Source organism: Dermacentor albipictus, chromosome 8, assembly GCF_038994185.2.
Source record: "Dermacentor albipictus isolate Rhodes 1998 colony chromosome 8, USDA_Dalb.pri_finalv2, whole genome shotgun sequence".
Lineage (NCBI taxonomy): Eukaryota > Metazoa > Arthropoda > Arachnida > Ixodida > Ixodidae > Dermacentor > Dermacentor albipictus.
The window spans coordinates 128,244,821-128,266,771 of NC_091828.1; the positions used below are offsets into that span (position 1 = coordinate 128,244,821).

At 41.7% G+C, this 21,951-nt stretch overlaps 1 protein-coding gene across 1 annotated transcript in view; it reads left to right on the forward strand.

Annotated features, from left to right (window-relative positions):
- The window catches only part of LOC135918979 (uncharacterized), a 64,960-nt gene that overhangs the window by 8,079 nt on the left and 34,930 nt on the right, over positions 1–21,951 (forward strand). Inside the window, exons 4-12 of the mRNA XM_065452705.1 lie at positions 1,284–1,391; positions 3,456–3,586; positions 4,426–4,652; positions 8,631–8,728; positions 10,684–10,767; positions 13,120–13,201; positions 13,266–13,367; positions 18,162–18,193; positions 19,396–19,581. Of these exons, the coding sequence (XP_065308777.1) occupies positions 1,284–1,391; positions 3,456–3,586; positions 4,426–4,652; positions 8,631–8,728; positions 10,684–10,767; positions 13,120–13,201; positions 13,266–13,367; positions 18,162–18,193; positions 19,396–19,581 (1,050 nt within the window). The remainder of the gene's footprint in view (positions 1–1,283; positions 1,392–3,455; positions 3,587–4,425; positions 4,653–8,630; positions 8,729–10,683; positions 10,768–13,119; positions 13,202–13,265; positions 13,368–18,161; positions 18,194–19,395; positions 19,582–21,951) is intronic.

Consider the following 21,951-nt stretch of genomic DNA (forward strand, 5'->3'; position numbering starts at 1 on the left):
GCATGAAGCAGGCCTCTACAATCTCACGGTTAATTTGATTTATATTCTTATACAGTATTTCCATTTGTTCAAACATGGGTTTGCATGAACAAACTCTACAATGTGTGGCCAGATTAGAACCTGTTTCATTCCTGATCGCACCTTGGTGCTCCCTAAGATGTTAAGGCAGCGTCCCATCTGCCCAAAGTACTTTTTGTCGCACAAAAGTGGAATGACGTAGACCACTCCCACCGAGCATGCCACAAGCTGCCCCGAGTGTTTGACGTGGCACATAGCTTTGGACACCTGTTTAGGTCTATTGGCAAGATTACAAATCTTTTTCAAGAAGTTCTTTTCTGAAAAGACTACTAGAACGCCATATTTCATGGCTTAGTCTGCGCTCGCGTTAGTCTGCGCTCGTATTGTGTACTTCCTCTCGTCCTTCGTCCGGGTTGCGCTGCCCACCCATAGGAACATCTGCAACTATGACATGAGTGAATGATGGTGTACCTGCAGGTGCAGACAAACATGCATGCCTCCTCCCATCGTTCATATCATTGAAAACGATTATAGCAGCTCAAAGTCGATAGCACAAATTTCTCACATAAGCTCAAAGCTACATTATTTCTCTCCAGAGTCGCCAATGGTGTAAAATATTTAATATGGAGCACATTTTTTTTCCATTGTTCTTGGCAGGAAAATTGATGCAGTGAGGCTTTAACTCTCATTGCTAGAGTGTGAAATGCACACAATGAGATGTGGGAATTCTGGATTTATGTTTGGCAGATAACTAAGTACATAATTTTATTCACTGTATCTCCTGTTGGAAGACAAGCAAAAAAAAGTATCGGTCACTCTTAAGTATTGTCATCAACGTGTTTAGCTATTCATTTTTCCCTTACACAATAATAAATGACCCAGAACAAAGTACAATTGGTGTAATTATGTGGGCCCATATCTAAACAACCAACTAAATTCTTATTTGTTGCACTTCATCAATATATTTTCTGCTGTTCGCATTTGTATTTCTCTAGTGCACTGTCCTATGAAGTATAAATTTTCTTTTATGTTCTGTCTAATTACTGTATCAGTTCTGTGCTGTGCGGACAACATAATTATTGCTTGTACCTACTTGCAGGGCCTGTTGTGTGTTGTAAATGAAGATATCTGATTTTAATGCTGATGTCAAAGACAGTCTTGCACATTTTGCTTTCACTTTACCCATTGGGAGAAGATGCTCTTGTTACTGTGGTCTGCTCAAAGCAGGAATGCTGAGGCGGCTGCCTTCCTGTAAAAATTTGCAGGCAGCCGAAACTGTCCTGTTTCGGTGGAAGAAATTTCCCCTGCGCCTGCCAGCACCTGTCTTTGATCTTCCGCCTGCTTTGCTCAGCTCTGATGGAGATGGCCGCAAGGTTGGTACAAAGTCTTGGTAGTCACTTGTATTCCGGGACCTTGAGAGTCTGCACTCGTAGCTTAGTTGCTAACATTGTTAACATTGTCTCGTAACTTAGTTGCTAACTGGTGTAACATTTCCAAGCTGCACGCTGGGCTATGAGGAACTCAGTATTTGAGAGATCCAGAGTAATTTTGACCACCTGGGGTTTTTTAACATGCACCTAAATCTACGTACGCAAGTGTTCTTGCATTCTGCCCTTATCGGAATGCGACCACCACGACGGGGAAACCATGACTTCGTGCTCGGCAATGCAACGCAGCAGCCGCTAAGCCATTGCGGAAGGTCAGCCACGGTCTTTTCCACACTACGTATGCTGTTCTACTCAACTATGAGCTCAGCTTGTCCATGCCCGAAAAGATTGTGCATAACCAAGGGTAAGCTGCTCTCATGTATAGTTACAGCAGCCCATAAATGTGACCCTAAAAAATAAGGAGAGGGAGCTTTTGAGAGCACCTTGCAAGACAAGAGACTGACAACTCGCAGTAGGGATGTCGAAAGCATGTTTTTACGTAGTGCTCTGTGATTGTGGCAAAAGATAGATACAAAAGATTAGTCTTCTGTGTCGTTCTATTTTGAAAGGAGAAATTAATTTATCGGTAGAAAATTATGATCTGTTTTGTTTTGGTTTTTTTTTCCCCCATCATTTATCAGGATTCTATCATTGCCTGCATTGTCATTGTGTCCACAGTAAATGAAAGTTAACATGCAAATCTACACATCAACCACCAGGAGGATTTGAGTTCACTATGTTTGGTGTTTGGTTACGAGGCAACCCGTGTTCAATGTTAGCTTACAACAGCTAAAAAGATTGTCTGCTGTTTCTTAAACATACATGCACACACACAGAGCTAAGTAGCTGTTGACCCAGTTTGCATGCATGGAAGAATATTCAGTATGATTCATTATACAAGGGTAACACCTCAGTAGGTGTGAATCTTGTTGGAAGAGAGGTCTAGTAGACCACAGTGGTACTCTGACGCAAGCAGTGTAGTGGTAATTCCAAGAAAAAAACAACAAAAGAAAACAGTACAGCAACTGGATCGCTGAAAAGTGAAACAACACAGACATGACTTTCAGTGGTCCAGTTGCTGCACAGTTTTTCTTGGAGTGTTGGTAAACGAGATAGCCCAACATCACGCTCTATTAAAGTACTCATTGTCGGTGATACAAGGTGAATCACATCAGTGTGCCATGTGTGTTTAAAGTAGGCTAGTGAAAAAAGAGGGCTGCAGCTGCGTCGTACTGAGCAGACGAAAGATCCTTCAGCGGTGGTATCAGCTGGCTTTAGCCTGGTGAGCATTCATGGGTATGACTGCAACACACAACCATCAAACTGAAGGGAGAGAATGTTCTTTCTTTTGCTCCAACTTGGTTTTATCAAACATTCATTATCCATTCTCGTTGCCCATGGCTCTGCTTAGACTGCATTCCTCACATGGCTGCCAAACACATTGATGCCAGCATGGTTGACCATGGATGGAACTTTGGAGAGGAAAATGAGTTGGTCTAAAATGAGGCTGTGTCAGATTTAAACATTGCCAAGGGTGAAGTTCTGGTTGTGTTCAACTGAATGCAATGTGGGCACCCTTTCCTATTTCTTATTGATTGTAAACTGCTAATGAGAAGTGAAACGTAACGTGTTAGCTTCATATGTAAATGTCCTCATTTCTTACAGTTCCGGCTTTATGTCAGCTTTTTAAAGCACACTATTACATGAAGAAAGAGATATCAAGGTATTGGTTGTCTACCTTCACTAATATGTCCAGCATCAGGATTGGCTAGGAATTTCTCTTACGAAGAATTCTAGCATAAAACGTTCTTGTGAATAGGAACCCTGATATGAAAAAGGCACACTCAACTTCTAAGTGTGTCAGTTGGCTTGTAAGGATAAAAGGTTTAGAGCAAGTGGTCTGGGTGAAGAGACCTCTTGTTTCAGTATAGTACGATGTGTTTTGTCAGGCACAATAAGTGCATCCTGGGAGTGCCGTGGTTAAATGTGCCTGCGTTCTTCTCTGCGCAGACTCGCACAACCAGCCTGCGGGATGTGTTCACAGCACCAAACTTTGATGAGGCCGATGCCGTGGTGCGGGATGCCAAGGGTCGGCCGCCCAAGCTGGACCAGACACAGCTCCGCTCCATCCAGGACCGTGGGTAGGGCACACGCTCATGCTCAACTATACTGTATTTCACGCTTACCAAACACAGCAGAAGCTATGTACGTAGTGTGGTCTTTGAAGTCTCACTCTGTTCACCTCGTAGTGCAGCTTCTCTGGATCTGCAACACTTTCACTGATATGACTAGTTTACTACTACCACAAATTGTGGACTTCAGATTAGGCCAAATCACATATTATTCGCATACTTATGTGCTTCAAGTATGGAACATACTATGTTTTTACCATGAGTGCAAGCGGTGCGGTGTGGTCCCTGGTTGTGGAAACATATTACTCTACTTGTTTGATAGTTAAAAGTTTCGCATTCCTGACACCCTCCGTGTAACAGCTACATAACATTTTGGGACATGAAGTATGATGTTTAATTTTACATTGAATTATATGACACATGCCTACGTCTTTATGTGTAATGCACTAGTATTGTTTGCGAAAGCACACAGTGCAAGAAATCTTTCTAGTCTTCGTAACATTCACTGCTATGTATGAAATGGAGTATATGTGGTGCTTAAAAGCTTTCGTGAGAAGCAGCTGCTGGAAGGCTTATAGTAGCTAGTCTTTTCTGATCAGGTAAACTTTAGTTTCAAGTCCTTTTGTTGTAGCTCTCTTGATGCAGACGCTCTTTAGAGCTGCTTCAGAGACCTCACAAAATATTTTTTTTTTATAAGTTCAGTTTCAGTTTATTATTCTTTAAATACAAAGAATGTGTAAGAGACAATATACAGATAAGGGTCCCAAAGTCATCAATCGTTTGAGTGCCACTTGCTCTTGTGTAACACTGTGTACAGAGCCGGTGCACTGTGTTCCCACCACTTGCAGGGAGTTTGAGGTAGGCAGTCGTGTTTTCCCGGGATGCACCTACCGCTGGCGGCTGAGCCGTGCAGTCCAGAGTGGCCGGACGGGCACGTGGCAGGTGCTACTGCGGGATGTGGCACTGGCCCTGCGCCTGCTGCTGGTCACAGCTCGCAACCGCCTTGGCCACCCACACTTCCTCAGCCTGTGGGCTGCAGGAACCGCCCTAGCACGAGCCTCCTTCTTGCTCCTAGGTGAGGGTGGAACGAAGACTCATGCTACGGTCGCTGCACATTTGAATTTATATTTCAGGTTTATTGATCAATATCAGGTTACATTAAGAAGGAAAAAATTGAGCTGGGCAGGCCATGTAATGCATAAGACAGAAAATCGGTGGTCTATTAGAGTTACATAATGGATGCCAAGCAAAGGGAGGAGCAGTCGAGGACAGCAGAGAATTAGGTCGTGTGGTGGAGTTAGGAAATTTACAGGCATGGCTTGGAATCAGTTAGCACATTCAAGTGGAAATTGGAGATGACTGGGAGAGGCCTTCGTCCTGAAGTGGACACAGACACAGGCTAATAGTGATGAAAAAAAAATCCGGCATAGTGTAATACGATATGATTGACAGTGTCATCTGGATCCTCAGCCTATGTGGCTAGTTTTGGATCCATATCATAAATGTCAGCAAAATTGCAACCCGAAGCAAAGAGCAAAAGTAAGTAATCTTATTACGTGATTTAAGGGGTCCTTAACCAGGCAACAAAGCAAATTTTGGTTACATGCTGGAAGTCGTTGCATGCCCTCTTGGGAGCGTTCTACAGCAAGAATTTTTCAAATTGGTTCATTAATAGTCGAGATAGAAATATTTCAGTGCTGCAAGCCGATGAATTCAGGAGGCGAGCGTCACTGCCAAGATGGACAATCTCTCCACTTTGCCCGTCTAGCCTCTGCAAGCAGAATTCCTTCGCAGTGTTCTCCCATTCCACAGCTAGAGGATCGCGTGACGCGTACGTCACGGGCCCCGCCTACTTATCTTTTTTCGTCTCGTTTACTTTTGGGCTGCATGCCACACTTCCACTGATGGTCGTGCACGCAAGCTGGGTGTATGTCTTGATTGCGTTTAGTTTGAAAGTTCAGCTCTTTCCATGGCATGTAGCAATGTAATTCTTAGCAGACACGATCGTGAGCGTGCATTGTGTGCACTGTGCTTGTCAGCTCAAGATGGCCAGACCTGGTGAGGGGTTCTTTAAATTGGTGTATTAATAATGGAATAGCATCTGGAAGTTTTCTACTGAAGCTGGGTATTTCATTCCACAATTTTGCACCGACAAATGATAGGGAACATTGACTGTATACATTATGAGGTTTCGACTAGTTGAACTTATTATGCTCAGCTTGTCTAGTGTCCCTTGTAGGCACGAGAAATATTGATCACAGATCTGCTTGTTTGTGGTTAGTATTCTAACCACAACAACTTGATGTCACCTGCTTATTGGTATAATGGGAGCCAAATATTGGCCACTGTTACATGAATGGACCGTAAATAAACATGGGCAGCTTTCTTATTTTGTTATAGCGCAAGCTTGACAAGGACAACAGAAGGCACATCTGACACACATAGCGCTGTGTGTGTCAGATGTGCCTTCTGTTGTCCTTGTCAAGCTTGTGCTATAACAAAATAAGATATGCCGTACCAACAAGCCCCTCTTGCTATCCTCATGGGCAGCTTTGTTTGTTTATGGTGTAAATTATTCATGCTGCGACTATATAGGACTATATAGGACTATATATGCAATGTTATTAGGGATGACATGGCCGCAATTAGTACATGACCGAGGTTGTTGGAGAAGTATGAGAGAGGCCTTTGCCCTGCAGTGGGCGTAACCAGGATGATGATGATAATGATGATGATGATGATTATGATGATGATGAAGTAGGAGTGTTCACAGCATCTCCACAGAACACTCTTCCTACATTTTTTAAGTAGACAGCTGACATTTTGAGCAACAACACAACTTTTAGTATTTTTCACCAAATACTAATATTTTCTGGCTTCAACCGTAGTATTCTTTAACTGCTCAGGTTGACAGGTCTGGAGATTGAAGTTGGATGAGTATATTTAGTCTTTCTGTTCCAGACAGGCGTTACATCACATGGCTGAGAAGATGGGAAAAAAAGCCACTGTATCATGGCTTGACAAAACTCCCATCTCACGAAAATACCTCAGGCAGTTGTATGCAGACAGATGATCAACACAATTAGTGTATGGCAAGCAGTTCTTTCAGCTAATACAATAATAACAGACTAAAATCTAAAGCTATATTTAACTCCAACAACTATTGAAACTGCAGAAAGAAATCACAAAAATAATTTCTTGGGGTTTTTATAAGAAACGTTTTTAATAGACATATCATTTAAACTATGGTTATTTAGAGTTGACGGAAAAGCATGTTTCAATGCTTTCATTTCATAATTTGTGTGCGGCCACTGGACATACCATAGTTCATAGTGTCGTGTTGAGTAGTGATTCCGGTTTCTCTGTAAATTCGCAGTTTCCAATAAAAAAGTGATTCTGTGCTCAATTTGTGAATTATACAGGCAGAGAATGTGCATGGGACAAAGATCAGTTACTTTTTTATTACATAAAATTGAGTATAGCGATAGGGAGGGAGCTAAAAAAAGTACATAGGCAAACATAAAATGGTTTCCAGCAAGTACGGACGCGAGCACAAGAAGTAGAAACAGACAGGACAACGCTTGTCTAGTACATAGGCAATAGCTCTTAATGTGCCCTTTTGCAATGTTATTAGCTTGTTCATCTTTGTTAACGTAGTAGTTCCCAACACCAAGTGGCAGTATATTGTGTGCAGTTCAAACAGCAAAATATATTAGCTGCTTAGTTTCCTCAGGCAGTGTGTTTTGAAATCCCCTTAAAATTTCTGAAGTATGGGTTAGTTTGTCTGTCAAATTTTCAGTGTGCATATCCCAAAACATAAATGTCGTTAAAAGTGATCCCAAATGTTCTAACTTCCTCAATTATATTGATAACACTGCCGCTTAATGTAAGAGTTTTGTTGACTGTGTACGACATGTTTTTTGCTCTGTATAAGACTGCTTTCGCTTGCCTGTGTTTGCCAAGAGAGCATCCTTTACAGACCACGCTTGCAATTTTTTTACTACTACATTTGCTTTGACTGTGAAGCTGTTAACTTCACTTCCTGAAGTAAATAAAGTTGTATCATCTGTCTAAATAATGTATTCTGCTTCATTTTCTATGTGCACTAAATAATTAACATAAATATTAAATAACAAATACTCTAAAATTCTACCTTGGGTATGTCATGTCTTTTGTGCTTATAACCTGATTTTGAATGACCGAGTGCAACATATTGAACGCAGCCACTGATATAACTAGTGATCAGATCAAATAGTGCACCTCTTACTCCATATGTAGAAAGGTTTTCAATTAATCATGTGATTTATCCTGTGAAAGGCCTTGGAGAAATCTACATAAACTCCTAATGTAACCATTTTATTTTCTATTTTGTCTATAATTATTTCTTTCTGTCGTAATAGTGCCAGCTCTGTAGAGGATTGTTGCCTAAGGCCAAATTGCATTTTGGTGGTAAGATGGAATATTTTCATAAAACTGAAAATGCTCACAAAAATTAATTTGTCAAGGCCCTTAGAAAAAATAGCTAAGAGAGACACAGGTCTGTATTTATTTAAGTCTTTTTTAGAACCTCCTTTATGTATAACAACAACTTTTGCCTTCTTCATTTGTAGTGGTAATGCAACCGAGTTTAAAGATGAATTATATATGTGAGTTAGGACAGGGCTGATTTCGTCAATAACATAGATAACAGATAGCCAGTGAATATCCTTTCATGATCCTGTGATTTCATGATAGTTGGAAGTGTGCTCCAAATGAATGTAGCTTTATATTTTCTTTAATTAGTGTTAACTCTTGGTAATAGCTGATTACCCTGTTCAGAGAGTCGTGTGGTGTTTGTGTTTGTTAGGAGTGGGAAGTAGAAACTGTTCATGGACAGGTTCAAGTTGTGACCTTTGAACATTTTCATCCGCAGCTCCTGCATTCACATACCGAGTCTGATTCTCACATTGCCTGGTACCTTCTCTATGGTTCCTCGAGGAGCTCCCAGCGAAAGCTTGTGCTATAACAAGGGGCTTCTTGTTTCTTGTAATACATATGAAGCGCTGTCCTACAGATGCCCTGGTTGGACTGCCCTCTGTGTCAGCCACTCTGCTCGTGTCCAGGCTGCAGGAGGAACGGGTCAAGCATCTCGTTGCTGAGCTCACCATCGAGGTGGGTGGCCTTCTTATAACATGCACTTATCATTGCTGTTTTGAGCTTGTGTGTTATTAAAAGCATAGGAAGAGGAACACTAAACCAATCAGTTTATTGTTACACTGGTTGCTTCCAAAACCCTATTTTAATTTCTTTGACAATATTACCAGTGAAGAATATGAAGGGGTAAGTTTCCCTGTTGAATTTCAATGGCAGTGTCATGTCACATATTTTTGCATATTTTGGCTGTTTTGTCCAGAGAAAGTGTTTGGTTAACACTATAGAAATATGACATAGCTGTGATGCTATGCAGGCAGGTAGTGAAGAAGGCAAGCAATTCTAATAAGTATTCAACAGTAGATTGCCCTCAATGAAAGTAAAGAAAAAGTTGACAGTCACTTTAGCATACGCTAAAGAGGATGAAGGTGAAAGCCTATGTGCTCACGAGACATTCATTAAATTACTTGACATTCTCATTCGAGTGCATTTTTACTTCCTATTACTTGTTTTCTCCAACCAAAGGTTGTCGGTCCTGGTGCCTTAAATAAATATGTCCTAATTAACTGTGCCTTTATTAACTTCACTTTAATTAACATCAAATGCCGTGGGTTCAACAATCACTGGTGGCATTATAAAGTTTGGTGCCTTTAAATTTCGGTCCCACCAAAGGTCGAGGGGTCGACTCCCACCAAATGTTGTGGGTTCGACCTTAATTAACACCAAAGGTTGTGACTTTGAGCGCCTTAATTAACTCTTATCGTAATTAACTGTGCCTTAACATCATAGGTTGTGGGTTCGAATGCCTTAAATAACTTTGCCTTCATTAACACAAAAAGGTTGTGGGTTCGACTCCCATCAATGGTCACAGGTGGTGCCATTGAATTTTGGTGCCATAATGCTGGACGGTCAATTTTTTTATGATGCCCGACAATAGATTTTTCAACCCATGAGACACTTAAACTTAAGGTTTTCGGCTTGATAAACAACATGGCAGCAGTGGTAGTAGTAAGCATGACTGTTGATCGTCGTATCAAGTGCCACCACTTTTGCATGTCCGCTATTTATTATGCGCCTTCACACTTTCTGAACTCATTGTTGGCAACCAAGTAAATTCTATAATATGCCATGATCATCCATGAGTGTGCCTAAAAACTTAAAAGCTGATATAACTGGCCTGTATTTCTGGAAAAAACGACAAAATCCAAGACTTATGCCTTCTCTGGTAATTACAATGTCCAACATGTTTATCGAGCAACAACAGAGACGGGACAAATTCGTCCATCGAAAACGAATAAAACTTGCACGGCAGTGATGTCATAGAGGACTGGTATTCCAGAAGTGTGTTCTGAGGATCTGGCCTAGCCTGTGTTTCCTGTTTTACTGTGCCTTCAAGTTCACAATATATTGAACAGATTTTATGACACTTGTCCCCGAAGCTTCCTGTTGACGACGTCAGAGCACAACTGGAGATGATGCATCCACACCACTCTAAAAAAACATTGACAATGCCAGCTCAGTAGCCTAGTCTTTCTTTCTCTTCTTTTGTCTTTCTTCCTCTTCTTTTGTGCTGCTTCGCGTGACTTCTTTCATTCGCGACAACTTCATTCATCTTTTCTTCCCGCTTTCACTTGATCTGCACAATTGTACTTCTTCAACTAGTTTTTGGCAATTTTCTTTTTGCACACGTTTGTGCATGTTCAATCACACTGCAGCTGCACCACACAACATAGCATCACCAAAATCTGTAAGTGTGACAAGCGACACCAATGAATTCCTGGTTTCTGAAAATATTCAGGGCTATGAGTACCTTTGCTCCTTATGTGAGGGTAACGTTACTGTGTGCTGTAGCATTTGTGTTTGCATCTAATGTGTTGTGAAGGTTACTGGGGACTATTCTGAGCAGCAAAGATGATGAGATAGATCCGGGACAAAAGCTACTTTTGTGAACAGGGTCCAATTGTTCTTATGTGCAGGCGGATGCAGAGAACCAGCTGGAGCAGCTGTGCCTGTTTGTGCGCTACCAAATCAAGAAGCAGACGTTTGAGAAGTGCCACATTGTGAGCAGTGAACTTTATTAAGTTATTCTCCAAGCTGTGTACTGTGTGTGCTTCTAGTATAGCTGGCACAGAGCTGTTCCTTATGTGTCATAAGGAACCTTGCATGTTCCTTCTGTTTCTTTGTTATGTGAATCAAAACCTCACCTTAAGGGATCCAGGCCTATTTTAAGGATTATTTTTACAGTTTAATTATATTCTGCCTTTATTTTTTTTCCAATATTCAACTTTGCATTTTATACCACATAGCTGCACTTGTCTTCCTGTCACCGCTTACTTGCGCTGATAAGCACTTGTCATATTAAGTGACACCTGAGGTAACAAAACAAAAGTGTAATGAAAAGAAGGGTGATGGTGCAGATCATTGCAAATTTTCAATCCACTTCCGCCATGCATGCACACGTAGTCCTGTTTGTACAATGGCAGCTGCATATCTGGTTCCTCAGAGCTGTATGTCGCAATCCTGTTGGAATGTTTAGCATGGCATAATGGGTGATCCATTGAAGTGGCACACATTGTTTTTTATTGTAATCACAGTACAGACTTCTGCAGGCACATGCCAGCAACAGCAGAAGTACTTGGCATGGTAAGGTACTTTGTGCAAGTTATGACTCTACTGCCAAGCAAATGCCTTCTGAATGCAAACATTGTGTCACACCGCCTATGCCAAGGAAAATGAAGCAGTCAGCATTGGCATACTTTAGTAAAGAAAACTTTTCATGCACCAGTAGTTCAAATTTGCAATGTTTCTTTTAGACATTGGTCATTTAACAATTTTTTTCATTTGTCTTCTCAATTGCACAACAGACATATTAGCTAGCGCTAACCTTCAAGCTCTAAACAAAAGCAATTGCTATTATCTCATGAAATTGTTATACTAATTAGCAAAGAGACAGGATCAGTCTTAATGCCCTCTCTTCTTTTTATTCCAGATTTTATGCTTGGCAGTAATCTTATATAACAAGAAGACCCCTTCAAGCACACAATAGCAGTCCAAAATATTCTTCTTCTTTTTAAAATTTTTCCAAGGACGACAGGGATTGTAATTCGTTCAAAAATAATCATGCTTTGCACCAATCATTGACATTGTTAACTTCAAGTTGGCTTTCATGACTGCAATACAAAGTTTCTTTTATTATTTGTTTTCTGTTCTTGTCTCGTGTTCGTTTATTTTTATTGTTCAGTTATCCAGTATACTTTCTTCTTTTCATGTTTGCACTGTGCAAAATTGCATCATTTTGTTTATATCCTATTGTTTTTACTGTTCTGTATTCTTCTTGCTTCATAGCCAGAACTTGTAGGTATAGATCTTCTTTATTTGCTTTTCTTGCACCACCCTGTACTTACCTGACATTTCTTCACCCTGCTAAAACTTCAATTAGAAATTGTAGTATTAATTAAACAATTAATTATTGATTTATTAATTATATTATTGCAGTGGAATCAGAACTGTAGTTAGTGGTCACACAGTGAGGCTATCTGCGTTGAGCATTTGTGCTATATTTAAAGCAGTGCACAGAAACCCACACACAAAGGTCAAAAGGAAGCTTGAGCTCCGGTGCTCCTATCTAAATACATGTAAATGGAGAATTCGTTTTGCTCGGCAACCACTGCCCCAAATTTGACGAGGTTCGTTGCATTTAAAAGGAAAACCTAAAATCTAGTGACTGTTGGTTTTGAATTTTTTATTTAGGTTGTCAATTTTTTATTAAAAATTGGCAAAAATTGCAAATTTGCAGAAAACGAAGCTATCAAGTTTACAGCTCTGTAACTCAGCAATGAAAAATGATATCACAATTCTAGGAACTGCATCTAATAGTACATCTAAAGCGGATAAAATTGATATGTTACACATAAATCTAAAAAAAATTTGGTAATATGAAAATACAGCTTTTGCAGACCCCTTGTACACAACGTAACGAATTCACGTAAGCTATAAACTGACATATAGAATTTGTCCGCTTTGTATGATCTAACGTATGCCGTTTACAGAACCGCAATATCAGTTGTTGATGCAGAGCTATTAATTTGTAATCTTTCTGCTTCTATATTTTTCAAACTTTTGAATATTCGAAAATATTTTTTAAAACATTCGAGCCCTAAATCGAAATTCCGCTTCCAACAGTCACTAGAATTTAACTTTCTCCTCAAATGCAACAAAATTCATTAAAATCGGTCCAGGGGTTATCTCAGAAAAACGTTTTTGCGTTTTACATGTATTTGAATAGGCTGCGTCAAAGTTGGGCCTGAGCTAAAGCTTCCTCTTAAAGTGTGTGAGAGTGCTTTTTGCTTTTAACTGTGTCACGAATGAGCATCGGGCCCACCACATGACCACTTCACTTGCTAATTCACCAGGGGGAGGAGAGGCTACCAACTGTGCCTTACGTCTACAAGACACCCAAAGGCCAGATGATTGACTTGCGGCTCTACAATGCTGGTATGAGCAAACTTCTTGCCATGCTTTGCGCATCAAGTCTGACCTGTCCTTCTTGTTGCGGCAGAGCTGCTGCGAAGTGCCATGCCGTTTCTGGTGCACATCTTGGAGAGGGAGCTGCGTGGCTGGTTCCCTGCTTTCCGGGAAGCCCTGGTGGCAAAGCTTAGAGGTAGGCTGCTTTGAGTCAGCACAATGCATTTTGGTGCACTACTGTAGCCTTGGTATGTTTTGACCACAATGACATCATGGAATTCCATGTCATAGAATTTCACGTCTCCATTTCATATAGTTAGGAGCATGAGCGCACTGGAAGTTCATTGTCGGATCAATCCAAAAACAGCTGAGAAGTTGAACATAGCTTGTTTTGGGGGCCTCCTGTGGGGAAATTTTGAGTGCCTTCATTTCTATCTGGTGTAGGGCAAATAAAGCTCCCTGTTTGGTAAGTCAACCTTATACTTTCATTAACAATGACCACATTAAGAATAGCCATCAGCATTATTAATATAGTTAAACCTCGTTATAACAAAATTCTCAATATAACGAAGTATGTAACTTTTTATAATTTCTTGTCCATAGGATACCATGTGATTAAAACCTCTATATAATAAAGCGTGTTTAACATGATTTCGATATGATGACATTTCACTGCCACAGTCCACGCACCCTGTTTCGGGGTAAACTGCTGCATGTGCAAAGAGTAAGCTTGCCGAGATGGTGTGACATCGTGTGCGCTGTCTTCTTACGTGTTTAGTACATAAGGTTCCATAATCTCAAGTTTAGAAGACATGCTCAAGCGAGAGGCAGATAAAACATTCACTACCCTCTGCCAGTGCTTTTCGTGATAGGGTCGTCCTGCTGTGGGCGACACTGTCAGCCATGGGAGCAAGGTGGACGCGAAGGCATGGCTAGGTTCGCTTTGTACCACGATTGTGAAAATATTGTCAACATGTCATGAAACCGTATCTTTCATCGCCGGCTCTCAAATTCAACGAAATAATTTTTTTCTCATTCAGACTTGCTTTTTCCGATTGCCCAATAATTACGAAAATCTTTCAGCCCCTTCCATGTAAGAAAAATCCTTCGGTGACTGTACCTATTTGTACACAATGTCGAATTTCAATACAGTGAACTCCCGTTAAGGCGAACTTGGTTAAGCCGAATGCTTGCATGTAACAAACAACATGGGAACGTTTCTTTGGTTTTCCATGGACTCAGTGCAAAAAAAGTCTGCTTAAGACAAACCACCTCAGATGGGCTCTTCAGTTAGGACTAACATTTGGAGTGACCACCACTGCTGCCAATCCTGGAGGCTAGGTTGCCTTGATGCACCGCACTGAGGGGTGAGCTTATCAAGGCACCCTACTAGAGGCTTGCGGCCCACATTGCCCATGGACAGAGGCGAAAACAAGAGGAAGAAATGAAAAGAGACAGATCGTACCAAGACCTCTTGAAAACAGTTTTCTATTAAGTTCAGCTAATTAAATACTTTTGAGGTCATTTTCCCCCCGCTTTCACTCCGCTTCATTTACTGTTTTGAAGTAAGATATTTGGATGCAACTGGTCATGTTGCCAATTATTCTTCTGATAAGATGATTAAATTTTCGTGGTCCCTTTGAGTTCGTCTTAAAGGGAGTCTACTATATAACAACAATTCAATATAATGAAGCAAATTGCTGATTTTACCTGCTTGTATTTATTGAGATTTAACTGTAACTGAACCCACAACCTGCATGTGGTGCATGCGATGCCCTAGAAATTCAGCTACTTCTACTGCTTTCTCTTATAAACCTTTAGAAATATTTATGTACCTGTATTAAACTTTGCCACGAAGTGTTAGCCAGCACCACCTATGGCCACAGTAGCGGATTTAGAATATCTTGTAAACTGGGCATTATGTAGTGTGCAAACTTAGCAGTAGAGAATTACTCAATACGTCCTCATATGCTAACTTAAGGCTGCCTAGGTTAAGGCCCTCACTAGGCAATGAGCAAGAAAAGTTAGGGAAATCGATGGGCTTCATTTTTCTATAACAATGTTATGAAGCTATCAGAAAATGAGACCAAGGAAAGCATTGGCGAAATTAATCAACTTAAAAAGGAATAGTTTATTGAACTGTAGTGGTTACTGTGGATGGCAGTTGAATTTACAAGAAACATTGCATTACAGTCGAGCCCACATATAACGGCCCCACTTAAGACAAACTTTCACTTAAAACAAATTAGAGCCATGTGACCATGAAAATAATGGCATAAAATCGCACATATCACAAACTTCTTAGAGCCCTGCCGATCGGTCACAGCGAACGGACGGCCTAAACCTGCCGCCGCGATGCAAAATAATGACGACCTTCAACCCTTGTGCACCTGCGATTTGTTTTCCCAAGCCTCCTTGGAGATGAACTATCCGTTTCATTCCCCTCTACCCTCTCCCCATCATCACACACTGCCTACGAGTGTCGGCGTGTGGCCTCCAAGATCGCCCTCCTGCCCGTCCTTTCAACTCCGCTCCCCTCTCTTCACTTTTTCTTGCAACGCCCTCGCTGTCTCGGCGTGCACACTATTGCGCTGGCTTATGTTCAGAAGTTTTGTTTTTTTGCCATGACCGCGAAGCAGGCCTCTCTACACTAGCCTCCATGCTTCCTCGCCTCCGCACTTCGTTCTAGTTGGGCCTGAGTTGTAATTCAGGATGGCAGACGAGAATGCCGTGCCTGCAGCGTTCATGAAACGAAAAGTGCTGAACATGGCAACGAAGTGAACAGTTTTGAAGGAAGTGTTTCAAGGTGCTAAAAACTGCGAGTTGGTGAATAAGTACATGTCTAAATCAACCATCTCGACGATTCTAAAGAACAAGGAAAAGATTGCAAGCTCTGCCGCCGACTCGACGAACAGCAAGCACCTGCGGAAGGCCACCCATGCGGACGTAGAGGATGTGCTGCTTAAAGCTACACGGAGGAGGACGTGTATAACACAGATGAACCTGCATTATTTTATCAGATGCTGCCGGACCAGACGTACGCCATGAAAGGCGACTCATGTGCTGGCAGCAGGCACAGTAAAGTGAGTGTTACAGTACTTCTGTGCACTAATATGGATGGCAGTGACCGGTGCGTGCCATTTGTAATCGGAAAATCGAAGAAGCTGCATTGCTTTCGGAGCTGGGTACCTGTGCACTACAGGTACAATACTAAGGCATGGATGATGCGCAATTCGCAAAGTGGCTGGGTGAGTTTGATTGTGACATATGTCGTGGTCTAAGCGGAGGTTACGGCCACTTGTTTGTGGAACTGTTTCCATAAGGCCGGTTTCGTTGACGCAGTGCCTGATGCCAAGCCTGTTGCTTCAGAAGAGGATCGGTCCGGCAGCAGTTTGTGGCAGCGTGCCGTCGACTCCAATATGGGAGGCTATGACACTGATTGGGATGACTTTATTTCTGTAGATGATTACACTAATATTGTGGAACCGTGCTCAGACGAGGGCATTGCTTGTAAAGTGCAGGCGGAGAGCGATGCAGAGCAATTAGATGACAATGAAACTTCGGAGCCAGCACCCATAAGCATGCCTGTAGCAATGGCCTAGATAGAGAGCCTCAAGCAACTTGTCTCTACCAAGGGCCTCGGCGAAGAGCACGCTTCTGCTTTAAATAAACTAGAAACCGCCCTCATTGGATCTGCACTGCAGAAAAAGATGAGCTTCATGAACTTCTTTACAAATAGATACATTTTGTGCTTTGACTAGCCATTTCTTTTTATTTTTTATTTTGACCTGTTGTCCACTTACTACAAACTTTGGGGTATAGCGAACAGACGCCGTGAAACCTTCAGGTTCGTTATAAGTGGGCTCGACTGTAGTAATAAAGGAAAATAGAAATTGGCAGTCGAAGAAAAGGCGGCTTGACATTGGCGGGGCCCAAGCACACATGTACATGATGCTTGAAAACACATCTCGGAAAATAAGACTTCTGCAACGAAATAATTTTCATGCATAACAGAAGTATTGTGTGTGAGTGACCTTCAGAAATTCGGACACATTAAATTATCTAAACTGCCATGTCAGAACACAGAATAAAATTTGGTAATCCAACACCCCTATGATGGTCGAAGATTTCTCTTCCTGGCCACAAGGATCTGTTTGTGCGGAATGCAAGACGAATGCTGTGGGACTAAACAGTAGACTAGCATTTAATCAGAACTTCATAACGTGATAAATTTAAGCAGAGTTGACTCTGCTTTGTGCTTGCATTTCATTAGAAAATTTCAGTGAATTTGAAAGCTTTATTTCAATCCCTTAGAACATTTAACCTGAATCCAGGTCAATGCAGTGAAAATAAAGCTGTCCTTGAGATGGGTTTGTAATTTGTTTTTGCTGGCATTGAAGTTAAGTGTTGCACATCATTTTATGCCAAGTATTACTGCTACTCATAAATATCTAGAAGGCTGCAGTTTACAAGGTGCAATGACAAAGAAAATAATTTTTCCTGAATGGGAAATTTAAAAAGCTAAGACACAGAGGAAGTGATCTGGAGCATGTGTACAGCCCTCAACTGGGCAACTGGGCATTGTTTAGTGAAAGGCATTTACTTTATTTTTTTAAATACTTGCGTTACTAAAAACAAATGCACCCATCACAATATGTTGAAAATGTCATGTAAAGCTGACACTCAATAGCTGTCAAGGTTATATACAAATGGGGAAAAGCCAAGTGATATTCCCTGCTCCTTGCAAATGAATAATATCTGCTTCATGACATGGCATGGTACTTAGTGTACTCGAAATGTGGTGGCCCGCTTTGAGGAAAGAGATTTTCCATGCATCAAAGTAGGCTACTTCCTCACAATAGTGCTGGAATTGTGCTTAAACGTCAAATTGCAAACATGTTGCCATAGTTGCAAGCATGATTTTAGAATTGTAATGTGTCTGCGTGTGTGTTCATAGTCTTATTATATGTTTCATACATTTCTTTCACAGCAAAAAAACTGTGCGACAGTGACATAGAGAAGGTGAGTTCTCTGGGGAAATCATTAGTGCCTAGTATTCTTAGTATAGTGTTGTAACGGTGCTGATCATGTATCTGTACATTGAAATACATTTTTAATGCATAGTGCATTTTTGTAGTAAGAGAAAGCTTTTCCCTGTCTTATGAAATTTGTCAGAATAGGTTTAAACCTGTTGTATCTCTGTGGTACGGGCAGTGGTGTAGCCAGAAGTATATTTCAGGAAAGGGGAGGGAGCATGCACTTCATGAGGGGCGGGGGGAGGCAGGTGTGTGTTTTGCAAACATGCAGACATCACAGCAACAGCTGTGCATCTTAAGCAGGATTGCATACAAACAATGCTCATGCTGTTAGGTTCTTGGGACTTGCTCAGGCGACCAAATGCCTGTATTCTTATGGCAGGGCAGGTTGTTCTGGGAAATACTGTATTTGCCTATGTCTTGCACCTCTTTTCTTCCAAGAAAGTTAGGGTGTAAATTATTTGTATGTTACAACCAAAGTTCATTTCTAGTTCTTCCGGCCCTCTTTCTACTTGTCCAAACTATAACTTAAACAACCCAGCAGTTCTGGTGCCTATTATCGCGGTGTGTGAGTGCAGAGCACGGGTGTTAAGCTGGTTCCTGAAACTTGGAAAGCGCTCGTGCTTGTGTTGCTCCTATTCTTCGTCCCTGTTTGTTTGCGCACAAAAAGTTTTAAGATGAATCTGTTCCAACTAGGCAGACTCACAGTTATGAAAGTAAAATAGAGTTTGAACAAGTAGAAATAACTAAAACGGAGGCTATCTGATTGGTGGATAATATCAGCGCAAAAGTAAAGGAGTAAATACATAGGTATGCATGCATATAGTAGTACCATTCAAGGCTAAGTGGTGCGCCGCCGCCGCCCGATTCAAAGGGTTGAGCCTCATTCATCCATCCATCCATCCATCCATAACTGGAGGTGCGTGTGCAAGCACTTGTGCTATAATTACTAATTATAATGTAATAGTAAAAACAAATTTCAGCATTTTACATTCTATTTTAGTGCAGACTAAATCATTGTTGCAGAGAAAACTTTGTTTGCCAAATGTGTCCTTCATGTGTCCGTTGAGAAAGATGCCACTCAGAGGCCTGGTATTCCCATGCAAAAAGCTGTACTCTGTGATATGGCTCTACGATGGCAAAGATCTGGATGTGCTTGTTTGTGAAGTTATGATGTCTTGCTTGCAGCAAGCCAAAGTTGCCGTGCAGGATGAGTATGTGCGGCGTGTGTCGGAGGCAGTGGGTCGTGACCCAGCCCTGGAGAGCCTGGCGCCGGGCCTGGGCCAGCTGCTCGCTGAGCAGGCCCAAGCAGCTGTGCTTATCCAGCGGGCTCTGGATGTTGTGCACAACCGTACTGCACAATATGTGGCTCAGGTGGGACCTGCTGCGCTGTGTGGGTTTGAGGCATAGGAGCTTCCATGTACAAAGTTTCAGAGAAGCCAGCTACTTGTTCCTGTAGGGGTTCTGGTGAATGGTTGCCCTTTGCAGACATCCCCAAACGATTTTTGCCAAAAGGCTTGGAGGATTGCTTTACTGCAGTGAAATCCATTCTTCACACTATGAGACCGACACAACTTTAGCATTGCGTGAAGGCACACATTGTTGCTTATGAACTGCTTCTGCCCTCAAGTGTTAGCTTAAAATTAGGGCTGTGCGAATACTCGGATATCACCGGATGGAATAGTGATCATTCGAATATTTATTATATTCAGTGTAGTGACCCTCACAGTGCCGCATGTCGCATGTGCCGCTTAGCCCCTCATGCTCGATGCCACACAAAAGGAGTGCCAAGCGGGGTAGGGGTAAGCCACTTCCAGATACACGGACTTTGTCTCTGCGAGTGCTTCTTCCCTATTGCATGCGCTCCTTGATGGCGGCCCAATGTGGGGATTCAATGTAGAGTGCCTGAATGCCGAATTCGCAGAATGGCGACATGTCGGCCGGGGCCGCCTCTGGTACAAAATTTGGACAGAGGCAAAAGCAACAAAGCAGTGTGTATTTCAGAAAGTGCGATAGCATGTGTGAAGACCAGTTTGATCAGCCGCCGGGAGGCCTGTGGATCGTGTTGCAGTATGCGTGATCATGCGAGAAGCCACCTGTACAACCCCAGTAGTGGCAAGCATTCTATGACGGTTTGTGTGCCGTTACCACACCACACCACATTGCCTTGGCCATTAAGCCTAATTGGCACACAGTTGGCGCTGCTTTGTCAGGCATCGGTGACTAAAGTTGCTGTTTGGTGTCAATTTGACACAGATATATTTACAGTAGCCGTGCAGCACTCTGAAAGCCAACAAGCCACCTCGCAAATGAGTGTTCGGCATGGCAACAATGTTGCTCACAGCCACCATATTTGCGACGCACTGTACGGCAGCATCTTGTTCTCGATGCCGTTCATAGATGTATATTGATCTCTTTTTGTTGCTTCAAACAACACATCACAAGACTAGTTTTTTATTTACATGGTGGGCGCAAAAGTGTCATGTCACTTGTTCACTGACCGCATGATTGCATTCATGTGCGTGACGACAAATTGACGATGAAACGGGAGTGGGAGGGGGCATTGTGGGAACTTCCCATGACCCTATCAATTTCAGAATCTTGACAGGTGGCAAATCATGCGGAACATGACAATGAAAAGGCACCTGCTCAACCATCCGCGCTGATTGCTGTTGGTCTGCACAGCACCAATGATGGTTATGCACAAAGCGGTGATTGATTCACGTAACGTGTGGTCCGCACTTTCATTTGGCGCACAAATTTGTCTTACGATAACCCACCTGCCATAAAGATTGGCAAGTCCTTCTGTATATTGAAGGCAAACTGGAGAGCAAAACTTTCTCTGAAATAAAACGTTGATATACACTGGTTCACTCTTGAACTAAGAGCCCCATCGGTATTAAGTACAACATAACATCACTAATTCTTTAGCTTCAGAGGTAAAAAAATCACTTTATTCTATTCAACCAACACTCTATTGATAAAAACATATTTCTGATACCTTTATAGTAGAACTGAGCTATAATCGGTGCTGGTATACAAATTTGGAGTTCCCTTTAGTTATCAAAAGTAGACTGTACTGTATATCTTGATTGTTATGTACCTAAATTACTGATAGTTTGCTACATTCTTGTTATGCAATACTAGGAGACTCCCGAGCAAAATTTATAAGCATTAAGCTTTCTGATCAATTTTTCTTATATTCAATTCGATATCCGTCTTTTCTAGTTTCAATCCGATATTCCATCCTAAATCTACTATTCTGTATTCCCATGCCCTACTTAATATGAATCAAGAACCACACTGGTCCCATTTAAAGAAAGTTCCTGCTTAGGACAAAACCTTTCTCATACTTATTGAGGTTTTTCCATTGATAGAGAAGTAGCAGGGGTGCCACAGCTGGTTGACACATAAAAGTGAAATGCCCCTTGGAGTGCTAGCCAGGATCTTTGAGAGTGGTTCAGAAATGACCTACGTATTGTGCAGGACATTTGAGCGCCCCCAGATAGATCTTGCAGCCACTGAAACCACTGAAATTGCAGTGCTGATGTCATCATGCCATGTCACTTTTCGCAACATATTCTCCAAGCCTCATGATCTCCACTAAATCACCCACAAAAATGCTCTGCTGTTGGCGAATGCCCTGAGCAGTTTCACTTATTTCAGGGCTCTAAAGTAAGCAATTGGTTAACCACAAAGATTAGCTTTCCAATGTTCTGCTGAAGTTATTTTGTGGCAAGCATA